Source organism: Jaculus jaculus, chromosome 3 (assembly GCF_020740685.1).
Source record: "Jaculus jaculus isolate mJacJac1 chromosome 3, mJacJac1.mat.Y.cur, whole genome shotgun sequence".
In the NCBI taxonomy this organism is placed as follows: Eukaryota; Metazoa; Chordata; class Mammalia; order Rodentia; family Dipodidae; genus Jaculus; species Jaculus jaculus.
The window spans coordinates 144,411,206-144,430,833 of record NC_059104.1 but is presented as its reverse complement, the minus strand read 5'-3'; the positions used below and the strand labels follow the sequence as shown (position 1 = coordinate 144,430,833).

Sequence of the window (19,628 nt, the reverse complement as noted above, 5' to 3'; positions counted from 1 at the left end):
ATTCTGACATAGAAAAGGCAAAGAACAGCCAAAGTCATTTTTAAGGAGACATACCTTAAAGTTCCAGGGCCGTGGCCCTTGACCTCACTAGTCACAAGACCAGGATAACAAGTCACCATCTTTTTAAGGAAGCTTAACAAATAATAATGAAGTACATGGCTGCATATTTCACCGAATTAACAACTCACTTCACTGTGTCAAAAGGTATGAATCTTGTTTGATTTTAACTACTAATTCTATTTATAAGGGATTTCAAATAGTGACTAAAAACTATCCTATGTTTCCATAATCCATGAAAACATTCTAACTAATCCTTACCAGTCAGCTACACTAAGAAAGGAGCTCAATGCCATGTTTTCAAATATTCCTCACCAGTCTTCAATTGCTACATTTTTTCCTCCAAGCCTAAATATTCCAACTCTTATAAATACTATAACCTCTCTGTACATGTTCATTCTCACATTGAAGACAACTAATGACCAACCCTCTCAGACATTAACTAGGCTGGATCTTTGCAAATTCTGAAATCTAAGCATATTTTTCATAGCTCCCTATGTGAAATTATAGGCAACTCCTTCCCTCTCTTTATTGTTTGGCATTCTCACTCTTCCAAAAGACAAAAGTTCAACGACCCCCAAAATAAAACTGCTATGTTACCAATTTTCTCCAGGCCTGACACTAAAGCCCTTCCACAGGCAGAACTGATTGTGGGAATGTTTGTTTGGGTGTTAAGTGATGAAGATGTTTCAGTCTCTGTCTGTCTGGCTGGCTGGCAGGCATATGAAGTATGGAGTTCATCCACATCTCTTAACACCTACTGTCTCCTTGTACCTAGGCTTAGGATAAGAGTTATCAAAGAACCTTTATTTCCTCCTTCAGAAACTAAAAATCTTGCTTCCTTTTCAGCTGTTACTCTGGGGGAGGGTTTATTTATTGTTGCTAGTGTCCAGCTGTGGAGTCAAATATTTACTGTGTGGAGATGATGGCAGGGCCTAAGTCTATGGTACTGTAAAAATACCAATCTCTCCCCTTCAGGTGCTTGGCTTTTCTTTCACTGTCTGACAACATCCCTGTATCCTTATGCTTCTAAGGAAAAACTTTTTTAGCTTTATAGTAAGACAACTCTAGATCTCAAGTCTACATGTATTGTTTTCATTAAAATATTAGCAGTAATACAGTTTGTTGCAAAAAGTGGTACAAAACGAAGTCCCACAGAATTCAGGACTCAAGAGAATGGATACTATTTCCAGCATTTTCTTTACTATTTCACAGGATGCATTTCTGGAATCCTGTTGTGATCTGGATCCTGAATGTCCTTGAGAGAGAGGCTGTATGTTGAAGGCTTGTTCATAGCCTTTGGCACTGTTGAGGTGGTCTATCTTTCAGGAGGTAGAGGCACAGTGGAAGGAATTTGTATCATTGAGGATCTACATTCTATTCTAACCCAAAGAAATCTCTTATTCACAACAAGCTCTCTACTGTTATTAGTTATTTTGCCTGTGTTTTTGATTGGTTCCTTGTTGTGATAAAGTATCTAAGGAGAAGAAGTTTATTCTAGCTCAGTCTGAGGGAATAGCATCCATGACTGGCAAGTACAGCAGTAAGTGGTTCCACAGCAGCGAGTATGCAGAGGCTTACCATGGAGAACGGTGCCCAAAGTGAGGATGGACAATAACCCTCAAGGCCCACACTCCGAAAACCCACAACTTCAGCTGGGCCCCATCTCCCAAAGTTCTGCAACCTTCTAAGACAGCACCATCAGCTAGGGAGCAAGTGTTCAAACTAAGGAACCTATGGTGGCAATTTCACCTTCAAACTATAGTAACCTATATTTGAAGGCATATCTTTCAGAGAATGGGGTACCCCAGTTTTAGTAAAATCCAATATGTAAAAGATACATCCAAATCACAGGCAACAATCACCTTCATATAATACCCAATTCCTTGAATTCCCCATCTTAACCAAGGGACCAAAGCCTTTAATAAATAGCTATGATGTACCAATAGAAGGGCACTATTTATGTACTGCACCTACCAAACTCAAGAAAACACAAACTGCTACAATGTAAATGGGCTGTATTTTTTAAAAGTGTCAATAACCATGAAAAACTTCGGTAGTATTAGTGATTAGGATTTAACTAATAGGTAATTCTATCTAGAAGCCTGAACTTGGAAAGAAGAGGAGGGATGCTACACAAAACATTGTCAAAAATGTCAACTGTGACTTTATCTAAACGTATTTTATCAATGTTATAATCCCTATTTTTTGTTCATTGTTCTGTGGTTAAGAAGAATGCCATAGTTCTGAGGAAAGACATGCTGTACATAAAAGAAATGGGGTACAATGCCTATAACTTTCAAATGCCTCAAGACATAAAATACATATTATTATCATTGTGGAAATAACGCAGGTTTTCTTTTGTACCCTTGCATATGTGCATATGCTCAGATCAATAAAGTAGAAAAGATAGGACTGAGCAGCATAAATCCCTATGGCTCACCGTGGTCCATTGAGAATGGAATAATAATGTTACTCACCTTTGGGAAACACACACACAATACAAACTACACTACTAAGTATTACTGCTGAGGGGCTGGGAAAATGGCTAAGCAGTTAAAGGCACTTGCTTGCAAAACTTGCCAGGTCGGGTTCAATTTCTAGCCACCCACATAAAGCTGGATGGATACTGGTTTACAGCAGCAAGAGACCCTGGTGTGCACATAAGCACATAAATAAATAATTAAAAATTTCTAAAAAGTATTACTGCTAACAGATATGTTTGATATCTAAAGTTAAGGCATTCTTCACTACAGTCTGTCTAATTCCTTTAAACAAATAATTCATATACAACAGGCTTTACTAAGAATATCCCTAGAGATGAGATTTGCTTCTCTAACAAAATGGAGCATTTTGCCGGGCGTGGTGGCGCACGTCTTTAATCCCAGCACTCGGGAGGCAGAGGTAGGAGAATCACTGTGAGTTCAAGGCCACCCTGAGACTACAGAGTTAATTCCAGGTCAGCCTGGACCAGAGTGAGACCCTACCTCGAAAAACCAAAAAAAAAAAAAAGGAGCATTTTAAAGCATAATAAAGTTATGGTGATTTCAGACTAAAAAAACAAGTTCTTATCAAAATGTCACCATCCATGAGCTGTACCACTTTACATATTTGGACCTTACTTCATTATGTCTAAGTTAGAATGGTGAAAGCAGACAATATTTGGTGTGGCTATAAATATTCTACATGGACAAGTTCCATGATGGCAAGATCCAAAGGATTTTAACTAATCTTTTTGCCCTACCCTCATTCACACTACTACAAATACATTTTCCCAAAATACTGCCTTAGTTTCATATAACTGTAATAACAATTTACCATAAAATTAGTAGTTTAAAGACACGTAAGTATATTGCTTTACAATTCTGGAAATCGAAATCCAAAATAATTTTCACTGGGCTAAACCAAGATTTCTGCAGGGCTACGTTTCTTCTAGATGCTAGGAAGCAAGTGCTTGCTTTCTCTTTCCAATTCCTACTGGCTACAATTCTTGGCTGATGTCCAGTCTTTTACCTTCAAAGTACAATGATGTCAAATTTCTCTCGAGTCTCCTCACTCACTTGTAAAAGGGCCCTTAATATTACAAAGGATCACCCAAATAACCCAGGATAATCTCCCATCAAGATGTGTAATTTAATCAATCTTGAGGAATCTCTTGTCATGTACATAAATATATTCATATGCCTGGATTAAGGCTTAGACTATAAAATTCCTGGATGAAATCTCCAAGTAAATCTAGGACCTTTTTAGACAAAGAATCATTCCTAAGAAATCAAAAGTGAAAGTGGTAAGACATCATAAACTACACATTACCAAAACTGAGAAATTTTGTACTTCAAAGAATGTCAGCAGGAAAGTGAATCGACAACCCATAAGGAGGGCTTTTTTTTTTTTTTTTTTGGACAGAGAAAGAGGGAGCGAGAAAGAGAGAGAATGGGTGCACCAGGGCCTCCAGCCACTGCAAACGAACTCCAGACACTTGCACCCCCTTGTGCATCTGGCTAACGTGGGTCCTGGGAAATCGAACCAGGGTCCTTTGGCTTTGCAGGCAAACACCTTAACCGCTAAGCAATCCCTCCAGCCTCAGGATGGCAATTTTTGCACATCACAAACCTGAAATGTAATTTGTTTCTAAAATATAAAAAGAGCCTCGCTAATAAGACAACCCATTTTAAATGGTAAGGGTTCTGAACAGATATTTAACAAGACATACACAATCTTTCATCCAGCACATAGTCACTACATCCCATCACTATAACATCTGCCTCTTGTCTTAAAACAAATTATGTGGACTAACTTAAACAATCTCATCTTCAAGGTCTGATGGACTTAAGTCCTAACACAGAAAACTTCTCACATTCTCCAAGCCATAGTAGAAAAAAATCCACTGGCTTCTCACAGCTCATTCTGGGCACCTCACCAACCAACACTCCTCCTCCCCTTCCAATTTCACTCAGTGAATTGGCTATTCACTCATACAACAATAAAAAAGAAGATGAAGTTGCTGAGAGTTGACCTTGTTCAGCCGGAGTTTGTCCACTTACCTATTTCACCTTATAATTCTCTCACTTTAGGAATTGATACACTAGCTTTCACGAGATCCAAGTCAAGAAGCACTCTTGCCAATGACAGAGTGCCACCTAGTTGTAACAGGGGGTAACTAAAATGGCAGCAGGAAGATCATTTTTACAGAAATGCTATGCAGATGAACACAAGAAAAATGTTCCATATATGCAACCTACCACCCTGAGTGGTATCACCTCACAAGCCTTGGGATATTATTTGTTCATAGCTCAGTTTCATACACAGTCGTCATTTAGTACTAATCTTTACCAGCATGAGAGTGTAAACTTACAAACAAACAAAAGCACAAAATCAAAAGAAACTGCATTATTTACTCACATATAATGGAGCTTGCTGTGGATTAAGTTTCATGACCCAGGACACTGAAACAAAAATAGAAAATGTAGGTGAGAATAAAATCAACAATTGTCAACAAAAATGTAAAACACCACCTAAAGTCCTCTGCAAGTAAAATCTGCAGTCAGAGTCTGCTATATGTCTAGCTTTCTTCCTCAGAGAATTAGGAAGAAAGAAGTGTGTCCAGACTGTATTTTCTGGAGGGTAGAGATTTTTCAGATGAAAACTACAGCCAACTGAGATCAGGATTCAACCAAAAAGCCAAGGTCACTGTGAAATTTCAACAACCAATAGGATACCTGAAGCACTTAATCACTAAAGCAGAACAAGCAGCATCAGTTATGCTTTTATATCATCTCCCAAGCCCTCAAGAGATGTCCTCCAAGCCAGACTAAAGTAACTGGGAGAAGTGAGGTAAGAGAAGCCAACTAGAGCTCTCTGGCTTGCTACCCTTTTGCTCAGAGAAAACAGTTTATAACCCTGCTTCTACAGCTTAAAAAAAATTGTTATTGTTAAAATTAATGGCAGAATTTCCTGGTTATGTCTCTCAATAGACATATTCTCACAAAAATCCTATAGGAACTTTAGAGACTTCCAGGGTGGCATAGTATTTTTTTGAATATAAAAATCGCATGTTCTTAAAAATTCAACATGGTATATCACAGGAACTTCAGAATTGCAGGCCCCTTTGACAAATACCCTGAATTTAAATATACTATTCCCATCCCCAGCAGAGTCTAACTCTAGAGACTTAAGGGACATCATCATCTCATATACTCATTATAGGTAGGCAATAGACATGCAAACCAGCAAAATAGACTGTACAGAAGTGTCACACATACTGCATATAACAAACTTCAAAAATCACTAACAAAATTAAACCTAAACAGCATAAATTAAAGGTTATCAATAACCAAATGCTCAGAACAATGAATAGCATTTTAACAACCATGCATAATCTAAACACACAACTCTTGGTATAAAAACCTTCACATGTCTGTCCCAGATCAAGCTCTCTTGAGATCAGGGCTCATCCAAAAAGCAATTAACATGCAGATAGGTGGTCAGGGGTACAACCAGTGGTCACATGCAGAGCCCATAAACTGACAGGCAGCTGACTCTCAAGTTGACTGAACTACCTCCTGTATGGCCATCCTTCCTCATTCTCTAAGCCACCCCGAACAATGTATCTGATCACCACTCTTTCTACCCTGCTTACCTTCACTTAGTGACTTTATACCCATAGTTGCAACAATTACCCCCAAAAATCTACTCTGAAAAACCAAGTTTCAGAAATGTAGCTAATGAACTTTTTTATTGGAAAACTTAAGCATATTTCAAGTCCATAAGGTTCAAATAACAAACATTGATGAAAAAAAGGGGTGACAGGCTTGCATGCATACTTTTTACGTGTATTCATTTTAAATTTCTGGCCATTTAATCAACGTTTCAGGACCTGTTCAGACTTGCTTGGAACACAGAATTAGAATAACCTATAAATTTATGAATCACTGTTCCTTGACTAACTTTGAAGTGTTCCTGCTCGTGCACGCACACGCATTCCCCCCCAACCCCCCTCTCTCTCTCACACACACACAACTACACACACACACACAACTATCAGTTAAACTGACTCAGAAATTAACACTTTGGCAATCCATGGGGAGGGAAGGAAGAGAAGCAGGGACTTACCAGCCCTCTTATATTTCATGATTTGCCAAAAAAAAAAAAAAAAAAACCTCAAGATGCCTATACAGTATCAACTTGTCTTAGCTGCCACTGCATTTGGATAAAGGCATAGGATCAGCTCACATGGATCTAAGGAAGAACTGATGCCACCACTGGAACAGTTTGAAACTATGAACTCATCTAGACATATTGTAAAGCCAGATTCATACAGGCTGTTCCAACACAGGGATTAAAGAAGGATGACAATGTGTCTGCCCTCCTACACTGGTCAAGAGCCAAGTCATTGTTATGCTGGCAACACAGGCAGTTGAAAAGAATCTATCTGTCAAAAGTAATCAAAGTAATGACTAGAGACTCCAGAAAAGGGTTGGCAAATTCACATTTTTAGGCTTCTTCAATGCTGATATATACAGAAGAGAGAGATTTGACATTCATACAGCTTTATATTAGTTGTTTCTTCTCCATAGAAGCTATTAATCTCTCCTTCCCCCATACCTAATCTTCCCCCCAAAAAAGTCCTTCTAAGAGTAAATTAATTAACATCAAGGACAAAATGTGGGAGACCTCAGATTCTAAACTGTCTGATACAAAAACATGAGCTGAAAGTCTTTATTTCACCAACAGGTTTCTGGTCAAGCCTTTACCAAAGGAAAGGTTAATAAAATGTGCTATGTCCATCCAATTTTATCAAGCACTACAATTTCTTTCCTAACCAGTGAACTGTTTACAGCAAATCACAAGTGCAAATTAGCTACTAATAAATGAGAAATACAGACTGTAAAGTTTACTTAACATCTGAAAGACTAAGATGTATCAAAACTCAGACTTAAATGATGTGGCATTATTAAGCATGTTCATCAAATCTACAAATCAGTAGTAAAAATGAGCTAGTCATAAGGAGTTATAAACCCGAGAGGTGGGACATAACAATCATAAATGTAGTAATTGAGTGTTTTTGTTCTTGCCACACTTTCCAATTACAATGTTCACAATGTTCAAAGAATGCAAATTGCAGTTTATTGTTGTAAAACAAAAAAGGAGCATATTGCCTGTATGTCAAACAAGACTCACCCAATTATAACGAGACTGTCTCAAATATATAAATTAACATTCTCCCTCAATGAAGGGTGCTATAAATTCCTTCTGTACTTTGATATAAACCACTACCAAACTTTGCTTCAGAGACTACTTCAGATACAATCATTAACATGTTCCAGTGTTGGGTAGGCAATGCTTACAATAATAATAATAAATAAAGTCTAGGGCTGAGGAGTCATTGGATAAGCACTAGCTACAAAAGCTTGGAGACCTGAGCTTCGATTCCCAGACCACTTATTTAAAAAAAATAAATAAATAATAACAATCCAGAAGCTGTGGTCACTGTCCTCTGATTCCCACAGGCATACTGTGGCACACATGTACTTGCACTCACACGTATAAACACACAAATGCATGCATGCAAATAAATTGACAAATAATAAACAGTTTGGGGCTGGGAAATGGTTCAATGCAAGTGTGAAGACCTGAGTTCAGATCCCCAAAACTTACATAAAGTTGGACGCTGAAGTGGACATCTGTAATCCCAGTATGCCTCTATAGTGAGATAGGAGGCAGGGACAGGAGAATCCTCTGGAAGCTCATGGCCCAGCTAGCCTGGCATATGCAGCAATGAACAAGGGACCCTGCCTCAAACAAGGTGGAATGTGAAGTCTAACACCTGATGTTGTCCTCTGACATCCATATGTGCACCTTGGTATACATGTGCTCAGTCTCATACTCTCTTCCTTCTGTCAAATCTCTCCCTCCTTATCATTAGTTAAGGACCCCAGGCCAAGAGATGGTACATTCAAAGATCTTCCCTTCTCAGTTAAACCACTTTGGAAATGCCCTCAATGACAAGTCAGAAGTGTGTCTCCTAGGTGATTCAAAATCCAGTTAAACTGACAATGAAGATTATCCATCATAGTAACTGTATGGATCTTTGGGGATTATAGGTAATATTCCTTCCACAATTATCTGTTTCTTACCCATAACTATTAAAGCAATAAATTTTACTTTTGTAGTCAGGATGAATACATTATATACAGCATGTCTGTTTTAAGTCCTCTGTTATTAAACATATCGGACTGCAGGCTGAGTTTACAAAAAAAGTGTTTCCTAAGTGGGAAAAACTGAAAAGAAAAAAACCCTACCACCTTTGGGTTCAGCGGCAATTAAGATGAGAACATCTGCACCAATACATATATTAACACAAACCAACTTCACTAAAGAAGCCTGTAATAATCTTCTACCTGTAATGAAATATCCCTGAAATGTGTATTTCCCTGTTTGTGTGCACATGCATGTGTTAAGTGCATGTCACAAACCAGTATCATTGTCAGTAATTACACTACAAACTTTCTTGTACCTGTTAGCTTAGGCATTTCAGTTCATTTTCAAAAGGTTAACTAGCTGTCCAGATCTGACAATATTGTAACATTAATTGATAGGGTTTAGTGATTCAAATCAACAAAGGAAGATATGCAAACCACAGCCCACATCTGTCTTCAGTCCTGAAAAGCGAGGGAAGGCTGTGTAGGATTGATTAAGTGTATGGGAGGACTTTTACCTACACAGTACTACTTCAATCACAGAACATGCATCAAATAAAATTCTCCTGGCCAAAGACCTACTAAAGACTGGGCTATAGTCAATTCTTTGAAACCCACAAAAATTACAGAGTAGGTAAACAAGAAAATTCAACACATGCACGCTCTGGATTCCTGTAAAAGTCAATATAGAATCCAAACTGTCTTGCTTACATTCTTAGGAGCATGGGCTGGTTGTTATAAACATGCTATGTACTGGTTGGGGAAGTTGGCAGACTTGAAGTAGGATCACAGAATTCTAGGTTTTGTTTTGTTTGTTTGTTTGTTTGTTTTCTCCAAGTAGAGTCTTGCTCTAGCCCAGGCTGACTTGGAATTAGTCTCAGGCTGACCTCAAATTCATGGCAATTCTACTACCTCAGCCTCCTGAGTGCAGGAATTAAAGGTGTGCACCACCACACCCAGCAGGATCACAGAACTCTAAACATAAACAAACCAAGTATATAGAGTGAATGGGGTTATTCTGTTGATACAAAATTCTACCAAAACATAAAATACCACATGCACCAGTTTTATTTCCCAAATAAGTGAGAAATTTTATGGGTCTCATGAATGCTTTACTTGTATACAGCTTCAATGATTAATAATGGAGGAGGTGGTTTTACGCAGTTTTTCTGAACCTCAGTGCACTTGAACATCAGTTGAAAGGTTTGTTAAATAATGCAGATTTCTGCCCTCCAACAACAGCACATAAGACTAAATCAAGAGCTTGAATTGACTACTCCACCAATCTCTATAATCATCACCCATGCTTTACTGAGAAACAATACTGTTAAACTCTACAACATGGGTCTGATTCTCACTTAGCAGAATGCCTTACTCTTCCCGACTATCACATGACAAAGCACTTATTAACAACCAAGAGATTAAAAAAGAAAAGCACTTATCACAAATGAGCAAGACATACCTTACAAACCAGAGAAGGTAGGTGGGAATGCAGGCTGGTAATACTTTACCATAAAACAAATGAATCTAGCAAATTAAAATGCAAACAAACAGGGACTGGGAGATGACAAAGAGGTGAAGGGCACTCTCGTAGAAGCCTGCTGACATGAGTTTGATCCTCAGTGCCCATGTAAAGCCAAATGCAAAAAAAGTCAGAGGCAAAGTGGAGCATGTGTCTGTAATCCCAACACCTGCGGCAAGGGAGGTGCAAGTAGGGAGAATTTGGAAGCTTGCAAGCATCAGCAGCAAGAAAAACCTTGTCTTAAGACAATAGGAAAGGAGAAACACCTTTAGGATTATCCACTGACTCCATATGTGCACTGTGGCAGGCACGTGTCCACATCAAACACACGTTCACATATACAAATAAAAAAATACAAACAAAAAGCCAATATTCACTCATCCAGTCTATTCTTTGTCAATACTAGATGATCCAACTGACAGAATGATCATGAATTCAAGACAAGCAAACACACATACACATGAATGAAAGTAACGGCTGCAAAATTTTTAAAATCATGTGTTCCCTCTAAAATCAGAATTCTCACCATAGTAATGAATAATAAAAAAAACAATTTAAAGAAATTAAAGCTGGGCATGGTGGCACACATCTTTAATCCCAGTACTTTAGGAGGATGGTGTAGAAGGATCACTGTAAGTTCAAGAGCAGCCTGGACTACAGAGTAAGTTCCAAGTCAGCTTGGAGTAGAGGCCCCACAAGCATGCACAGATGCACACATGCACAAATGTGTACACAGAAATCACAACTTTGAGAGTATAGTTCAGTAATAGAGTACTGCTTAACATGAAGACCACCACCAAAAATAAGTCAGAACAGATTACGCTGAAATTCATATAGAAGAATGTATCTTAACTTTTTCAGTATGTAAGGCCTCCTTTTCAAGTATTCATATGACATAATATCTTACATGTAAAAACAATAGAAAATCTAATTTGCTGAGCCCTTACAATATTTCATGTACCAAACTAGTTACTAAACTTTAGAGATAATTCATATATGGCTTCAAACAATTTAGCAAGGGATAGATACATGTAAACAATTCAATTATAGTATAATAAGAATGGTAAAGATACAAGAATCAGAAACAAACAATAAGCTCTTTAGAAGGTGGAGGGCCAGACAGAGATTACTGGAGGCGGCAAATCATGAAGCAGGTTGTGCCAAGTGGACATAAAGAAGCGCAGGGCAGAAAAAACAGTAAGTCCGAGACACACTAACATGATGATTTGTGGAGAGCAATGCAGTGCAAGCAGAATATGATGGGTAACACTTGTGTATTTCTGCATGCCTCAAAGCTACCTAACCTTAGAAACCAAAGGGGGGAAGGAGAAAAAACACATAAAGCAGTATGACATAGCTGAACACTAAAGAAATTACAACCATACAATGGAATAGCATCAATAAACTTGTAGTCTTTCTTCACTAAGCTCAGCCCAAATGTCTGTTATTTATAACTGTAGACTCAAAAATTCATAAAGTAGTACTAGGGTTGCCTGTGTGCCAGTAAATACCTCCCGCCCACCCATCCTCAACCTTAATTAAACTCAGACACACACACACACACACACACACACACACACACACACACGATGGGGGAGTAGATAGATAAGAAGTAGCAGTTCTACAGGAGTAGTAAGAAAACAAGAAAAGGAAAGGGAAGCAAATGTAATTAAAGTACATTATTACATGTATAAAAGAGTCAAAATATTAAAAAATAATTTAAAAATCAGGAATAAGAAAAGTGCTTCCTAACAACGTTTTGAGATGTAATTTTAAAGCCACCAAAATGGCTAATGCTAAGCCACTTAATAATGGCCTATATCTGTACTTGTGTGTGTTACTTTCTTTCAGAGTACCTCTCCCAACCATTATACCTAAAATCTATATTAAAATATCATAAAAAGTAAAAAATAAAATTTAAAGGGGGGCTGGAGCAATGGTTCAATGGTTAAAGGCATTTACTTGCAAAGTCTGATGGCTCAGGTTCAAAAATGCAGTATCCACATAAAGATAGATGCACAAAGTGGTACATACATCTGAAGTTCATTTGCAGTGGCAAAAGGCCCTAGCATTTCCATACTCACTCCCTCTCTTTCCCTCCCTCTCTTCTCCTCTCCCCCCCTTTGCTTGCAAATAAATATAAATAAAAATTTAAAATCTTTAGTAAGCATTCCAACTCTACTTTTTTTAAATTTTTTTTTGTTCATTTTTTATTTATTTATTTGAGAGCGGCAGACAGGGAGAAAGACAGATAGAGGGAGAGAGAGAGAATGGGCGTGCCAGGGCTTCCAGCCACTGCAAACGAACTCCAGACGCATGCGCCCCCTTGTGCATCTGGCTAACGTGGGACCTGGGGAACCGAACCTCGAACCGGGGTCCTTAGGCTTCACAGGCAAGCGCTTAACCGCTAAGCCATCTCTCCAGCCCCCAACTCTACTTTTTAAAAAGACAACTAGTGCTAGACAATGTTTGTCATCACATAGCCTCAATTTACACCCAAAGAGAGCCGAAAACGTGTTGCAGGTCACAACTTACGATGATGTCAGATTATTACCATGGTTTCATATATATATTTGTGGGGGGGTGGTTAGGTCTCAGCTCTCTGTAGACCAGGCTGATCTGGAATTCACTATAGTCTCAGGCTGGCCTCAAACTCATGGTGATCCTCCTACCTCTGCAGGGATTAAAGGCATGTGTCACCACGCCCGGCATCACCGTGGTTTCTCTAAGGTGAAGACAACAATTGGCTCTCCCATCATTCTGCACAGGCACTGGAGTCCTCATCCCAATCTTACTCAAATCCCACTGGTCACAAAACCTGACCATTAGAAGGGGGTCTCAGAGGCAGACCAGATCAAGCTCCTTCTCCAGGAGGAATCACTGCCAATCTACCTGTCTCTGCTTTGTAGACTAAGTGCCAGAGTCTTAATCACCCTGAGAAAATCTCTCTGGGATTCACTCATCCCCCTGACTCAATCTTCCTAAAATATGCTTTTCATTCTGCAGCACTTTCTGCCTACACTGGAGCAATCTTTTAAAGGGGTCTTGTGAGATACCAACTCTTAATGCAGCTCAAAGTACAGGACTAAAATAGCAACATGCCAAGTAAGATATGAATGAGTGGGTGAGGGAAGGGTGGGGAACTAAACTGCAATCACTCTAGAGAATACACTTAACCTAGCTTATGTTTTTTATAGTATCAATCCATCACAATGGGTGATGAGCAGGTTGTTTAAAGATATGTAGTTTAACTGCTATCCTGCCACATGTGCCTATGGATGTAGTATTTAGGCTTAAAGAGTTGTAGAAGAAATCCATCAACTTCTCTTTTCCTCATCTGTAAAATGATAACAAATAATAGTGTAAAAATGGGGGCCAGGGGGATTCCATGAGTAAAGTGCTTCCATGCAAGCATGAGGACCTGGGTTTGGAACCCCAATATCTACATAAAAATGCTGGGTGTGAGTGTGTGCCTACAATCCCAGCACTGTCAGAGACGGAGAATCCCTGAGGCTCCACAGGCCAGCCTGTCCAGCTAAATTGGTGAGCTTTAAGTTTAGCATAAGACCCTGTCTCAGGGTAAAGAAATGATTGAGGAAAGCTGTCAATGTTAATATCTGACATCTACACAGCCCAGATGTGCAGACACCTGTACCCACACACATATCAATACACATATACAGGCATGCAATGCCACACACATGAAAAAAATTGTTCAAAATGTTGAACACAGGGTAGGCAACAGGAAATACTCAACATTGTTAAATTTCTGTTCTGATTATCTGGTGTGGGTTACATAACCATTTCAGTGCTAATCTCATCACATTTAACTACTGCATCCAAATCCATAATTGTACATAAAGAGAAATACTAAGGGAAAGGTAGATCCTAATAAAAATGATACTCTAGCAAATACACCATATATCACTGGGGAGCACTCAGATACCATCCACACTGTCCTCGTTATTACTCTGGTGCCTGAATAGTATTCAAGATCTCCATTACCCATGCTACCTTACTTAGCCTTCCTCTTTCCTGCACGCCATCCATATACACCACCTCAACCCAGTCCTCAGGTCTTTGGCTCACACTAATGCTCTCACCCTTGCTCTGACTATAATTAAAGGATTCTTGCTAATAATCTAAACCACACAATCACTAAGTGACTATTAATAATTTTTAATTTATTATTTCTTTTATTTATTTACTGTTGGTTGTTTCTGTCTTTGACTTCTCTCCTCAAATTGCTAACTTTACCTAGCACATTATATATGCATTCTGTAGTAGCCTCATCACAACCACTCATGCCACACAATCTGACATAGTACTGAGCCTTGAAATAAATACTAAAGAAAAACTTGACATGAATATTAAAGACAAAGATATTAACTGAAGTATGGGTCATACTTTGATAACAAGAAATCCACAGCTACAGGTCCAAGTAACAACAACAACAAAAAAAAAAATCAGCCTACCAAAATAAAAGTGTATTCTCAGAAAGCTAACAATAGATCATTAACCTCAAACAATGAAGGCCAGGGTACCTTCTAATTGGACATCATAAAAGCTAAGAGACGACCAAGTGCTACTTCACACTGTATTAGGCTTCCACATGATAGCTGACAGCTCTGGGAAAGAGAATGTGCACATGTTATTTCAATTCTCCTGCAGTGTTAACAAAGGCCTGTGGTTTTCTGCAAATATAGTTTCTGTTGCTTTGCAAATATCTATATAGAGGAAAACTCCCAAAGGCCAAATCACAGGTGAGAATTTTGCTGCCGGCTGCATCCTGTTATCCAAAGGAACTGGAAGTATAAGAAGCCCAGAGATCCAGACAAGGGAAAAATCATAAATTCAGCCATTACTGACATTTATCATTACTGACATTTATGGTAGTAAGAATAAACTTTAAATTTAAAAACTTCATACACAGCTGTATCGTATGTAAATTAACCTCTACAGGGGTTAAAATAGATATCCGGTACAGAGACTGCCAAGTTCAGTCTTTATACTTCCTCTATCCTCTCCAACTTCTTTCATCAAAAAAAAAAAAAGCAGCCTAATGGGCTAAACCAGTTATAAACCACCTATAGAACCTAAATACAGGCAAGGCAAGCAGGCTCTCATACACACACAAACATGACGGAGACAAATCCAAGCCCACAGTGGCCATTCTCTTAGGAATGAGCACGAAAGGAGATAAAGTGCACCCTTTTGGAAACATTATATGAAAAAAAAAATGCTATCAGATGAATTCCACAAATGGCAGGGGAAAAAAAAGCCAAAACAGACGCTGAAAACAGTATTTAACCTTAAACTATAAACACCGGTTCCGTGTCCTCACAATAAATAGGGCCCTTAATGATTCCACAATGCTAATTCTTTAACATTTGAAGAACATGTTTTGAACAAAAGATTTCAAATATAAGAAATTTTTCCATATCGTAACACAGTGAAAATGACAGAGATTTTTGTTTTGAAAATACATTACTAGTTGAGTAAATGGAAATTATTTCTAATGAGGGTGTTCTAGTCATCTTTAGTCTGTTCTGGTTCTTCTTAACATATACAGAGCAGAGGATATTTAAAATGGGAAAACTGTTAAATTTATTTATTTATTTATTTTTGGGTTATTTTCCCCCCCCTTCTGAGGTAGGGTCTCACTCTAGCCCAAGCTGACCTGGAATTCACGTAGTCTCACGGTGGCCTTCGAACTCACAACGATCCTCCTACCTCTGTCTCCCAAGGGCTGGGATTCAAGGTGTGCGCCACCACGCCCAGCCTCTTAAATTTATTTTCAGTAGAATTAAACTAGGATCAATCAGGTAAACTCACTTGAAATGTACCCTTCCCACCACTAACTAACAATATAGATACCAAGTCAACATAGAGCTTCTAGGCAACATGATTAATCAGTTTAGTAGAGCATGTGAGTACTAAAAGACAAAAATTTACAATTGTTCTGAAAGAACTGTTTCTCAACCTATCATTGCACAGGAGAAAGTATCACTTGCTTTTCTCAGACTCCAACATGAATGGCAAGTCTAAACCAAATTGAATCAGCCAAAAATACACTTTCAAAACATCCAAAAACATGTATAGGTGCTCTGTGAAATCAGTGTTATAACAGTGCTAATTATAGTCCCCAAGAGATAATCTGGTCATAATAGCACACAATGAGCATAAACTGGCAAGTTTTCCTGAAAGCCTTTCCAATCATAAAGTAAATTAATTTAAAAGAAATAAAACACAAAGCTAAAGATTTCAAAGGACACTGTCCTAAAGTAAAATGCTGCTGTCTAGTGGATATAAAGGTGGGAGTGAAGAATCAGTAGGCTATGTAAGCACGTGTGTAGGCATGTTTGTTCAGGGAGGCCAGGCCACCGGGATATTCAATCTGGATGAAGATAAAGAGATATAAAGTATGTAATCATTAGGTGTTTTAAATGTAGCAAAGGGAGTTAATTCAACAAGCATTTGTGATTGAAGATACAATAAACTATAAATAGCACAAATAATCTTTCCAGAGAGTGCTGTGACCTTGGCTGCATGATTACCCACATAAAATAACTAGCTCTTCGAAAGACTCCCTAGACTGTAGCAAACAGTTGACTCTGCTAGATTAGTCATACTTAGAAGCAGGCTAGACTTGAGATTGACAAATGGCCAAAGAATTATTTATGGTTGCTCAAAAACCTGCAAACAGCCAAAATATACAATCAACTAAATAACTCTTGCCCCTTGAAGCAATGAGCAACTGCTGTGGTCCTAGAAACAACTAGCTCAAGCCTTTGCTAGATGAAAACCATCTTCCTCTGCAGGAAACAGCTAGTCCCATCCCTCAGAAAGAGGCTGCAGTTTCAGTGCAGTGATGACCCAGCATAGGTGCTCCATGGGGTCATCTTTCACTACAGCAAACAAAAGGAATAGAAGACAACCAACAAGAAAAAAAACAAAAAAACAAAAAAAAAAAACACAGGAAGGGAAACAAGGAGGAAATAAAACCCTCATCTTTTACTTGCCACTAACTGCATAATCCATGAGAAACAGAGTTCACTGAAATAGCCACTATTTTGAAAGTTTAAAGTTAAACTCTCAGTAATAGCAATTGTCTCTCTGGGCAACTAAAAGAGGAAAAAGATGTTTAAGCTGTCAAACTCTGGATCAGGAACAGCTCCCTTTGTAGCTGGTTCTCCATTAGCAAGAAGCAGTAATGAATAAAAGCCATAGGCCAACAGACCCTCAGCCTTTACCCCTTGAATAATAGAATAGCTCAGAGGAAAGTTTCTCCACTTATAAAAACTGATTCCCAATTCCTGTTCCCATCTTCCTTCTTTATTCCCCAAGTGCTGTTACAGCAAAACTATTATAGAGCAAAACTACCCCATACATACCTCAGACAGACCCTAACCCAAGATGAAGGCTGAGAATGGGGACTGATTCAGTGCTGGCTCTTTTCACAATCTTCTTCTCCTGACCTCCTCTCCCCCTGCCTCCCTAACATACACACCAAGTTTCTAAGGAAGGACCTAGTCACTTTCAAGCTCATGTTTGTACAAAAATAGGAACATGGTAAATGTTGGGAGAACAGAGTAAAAAGGCTTATCAGCTAGCTCCAATTATACCAAATGATCTCATCTTTCTGTTAGAAGTTTCTCCTTAGCATCTGAATTCTATTTCTAAAACTCAACCACAGGCAATTGAAATATATCTATCCCTCTCTCTCTCTCTCTCTCTCTCTCTCTCTCTCTCTCTCTCTCTCTCTCTCTCAGACAAGTTTGAGTCCCCACTCTGGGAGGTCCCAACAACTTTTCCAAGCGTGGAAAAAACATGTTAGACAGGAATATCCAATCAGACAAGCCTGTGGCTGTAGTCCTAGCCCTCTTGGGATTGACTGCACAGCACGTAGGTCCCTTGCTATGCTTGTGTGAGAAATCATCCTCAAGTGAGGATGCTACCCTGCAGGCCTAGCAGCCTCAGTTCAAAGCAACCTGTCTGCCAGGCCAGGGGCATCAGCTCTGTGCACCACAGAACTCCAGTGTAGATCACATTCCAAAGTCCTTAGGTAGTAAGTAACACTGAACAAGATGTTGGAACTGGAAGATGATCATCAAAGAACCAATAATGGCATAAATGAAATGCAAGACACATCAACAACAGCACATAGCCCCACTTCTCATCTCAGCATAACAGAAGAACAGCAGAGAGATCTAAATATGAACTGAGTCAACAAATAGATGGCCATAACAACTAGTTCATCAAGCTTAATTAGGAAATGATCAAATGCAGGCATGAACTGCAAGAAACAACAAAAAAGTCAAACCAGGACATGAAAATAGAACTCAATAGAAGCATAGAAACGATGCACAAAAAACACAACAAAGGACAAAAATCAAATAGTCTAGAAAGCCTCACCAACAAAGCAGATCATGCAATGGATAGAATTTTAAAACTTGTAGACAAAACAGAGGAATTGGATTGAGAATCCAAAAACGTTGATAAATGAAAAAAAAATGTGGACAGAATATGAATAAATTGTGATATACACTAAAAAGACCAAATATCCAGACCATGGGCATACAAGGAGGGGGAGAATTATAGGCCAAAGGCATGGAGAGCACTTTCAACAAAATTATTGAAGAAAACATTCCCACCCTTGAAAAGAGAGGCCCATCCAAATACAAGAAGCTCACAGAACACGAAACAGATAGAACACCAAGGAACAAACTTGCCACAAGACATTATAATTAAAATGTTACACAATATAAACAAGGAGAGAGTGCTAAAAGCAACAAGAGAAATATAGATCATTACACACAAAGGTAAGCTCATCAGAATCCTTTCTTATTTTTTTTTTAATTTTTTTTTTTATATATTTATTTGAGAGCGACAGACACAGAGAGAAAGACAGAGAGAGGGAGAGAGAGAGAATGGGTGCGCCAGGGCTTCCAGCCTCTGCAAACGAACTCCAGACGCGTGCGCCCCCTTGTGCATCTGGCTAACGTGGGACCTGGGGAACCGAGCCTCGAACCGGGGTCCTTAGGCTTCACAGGCAAGCGCTTAACCGCTAAGCCATCTCTCCAGCCCCTTTCTTATTTTTCAATGGAGACTCTAAATGCCAGGAAAGCTTAGAGAGACTATAGTTGCCAAATTAAACTATTATACCCAGCAAAAGTATCCCTCAAAATAGAAGGTGTAAAGAAAATCTTTCCATGAAAAAAGCCATCCCTGTGAATATACGAACAAAAAGTCAACCCTACAGAGAATTATTCAGGTAATATTCCACACAGAAGAGTCCAGCAACCAATCTCAAGAACTTACAAGAGGGAAAAGCAATAACCAAAACTGGA

At 38.8% G+C, this 19,628-nt stretch overlaps 1 protein-coding gene across 8 annotated transcripts in view; it reads right to left on the bottom strand.

Annotated features, from left to right (window-relative positions):
* The window catches only part of Akap13 (A-kinase anchoring protein 13), a 283,132-nt gene that overhangs the window by 205,216 nt on the left and 58,288 nt on the right, over positions 1 to 19,628 (bottom strand). For all 8 annotated transcript variants that reach the window (XM_045145632.1, XM_045145633.1, XM_045145636.1 and 5 more), the window contains exon 2: positions 4,960 to 5,003. In XM_045145632.1, the coding sequence (XP_045001567.1) occupies positions 4,960 to 4,992 (33 nt within the window). In that variant the 5' untranslated portion in view covers positions 4,993 to 5,003. The remainder of the gene's footprint in view (positions 1 to 4,959; positions 5,004 to 19,628) is intronic.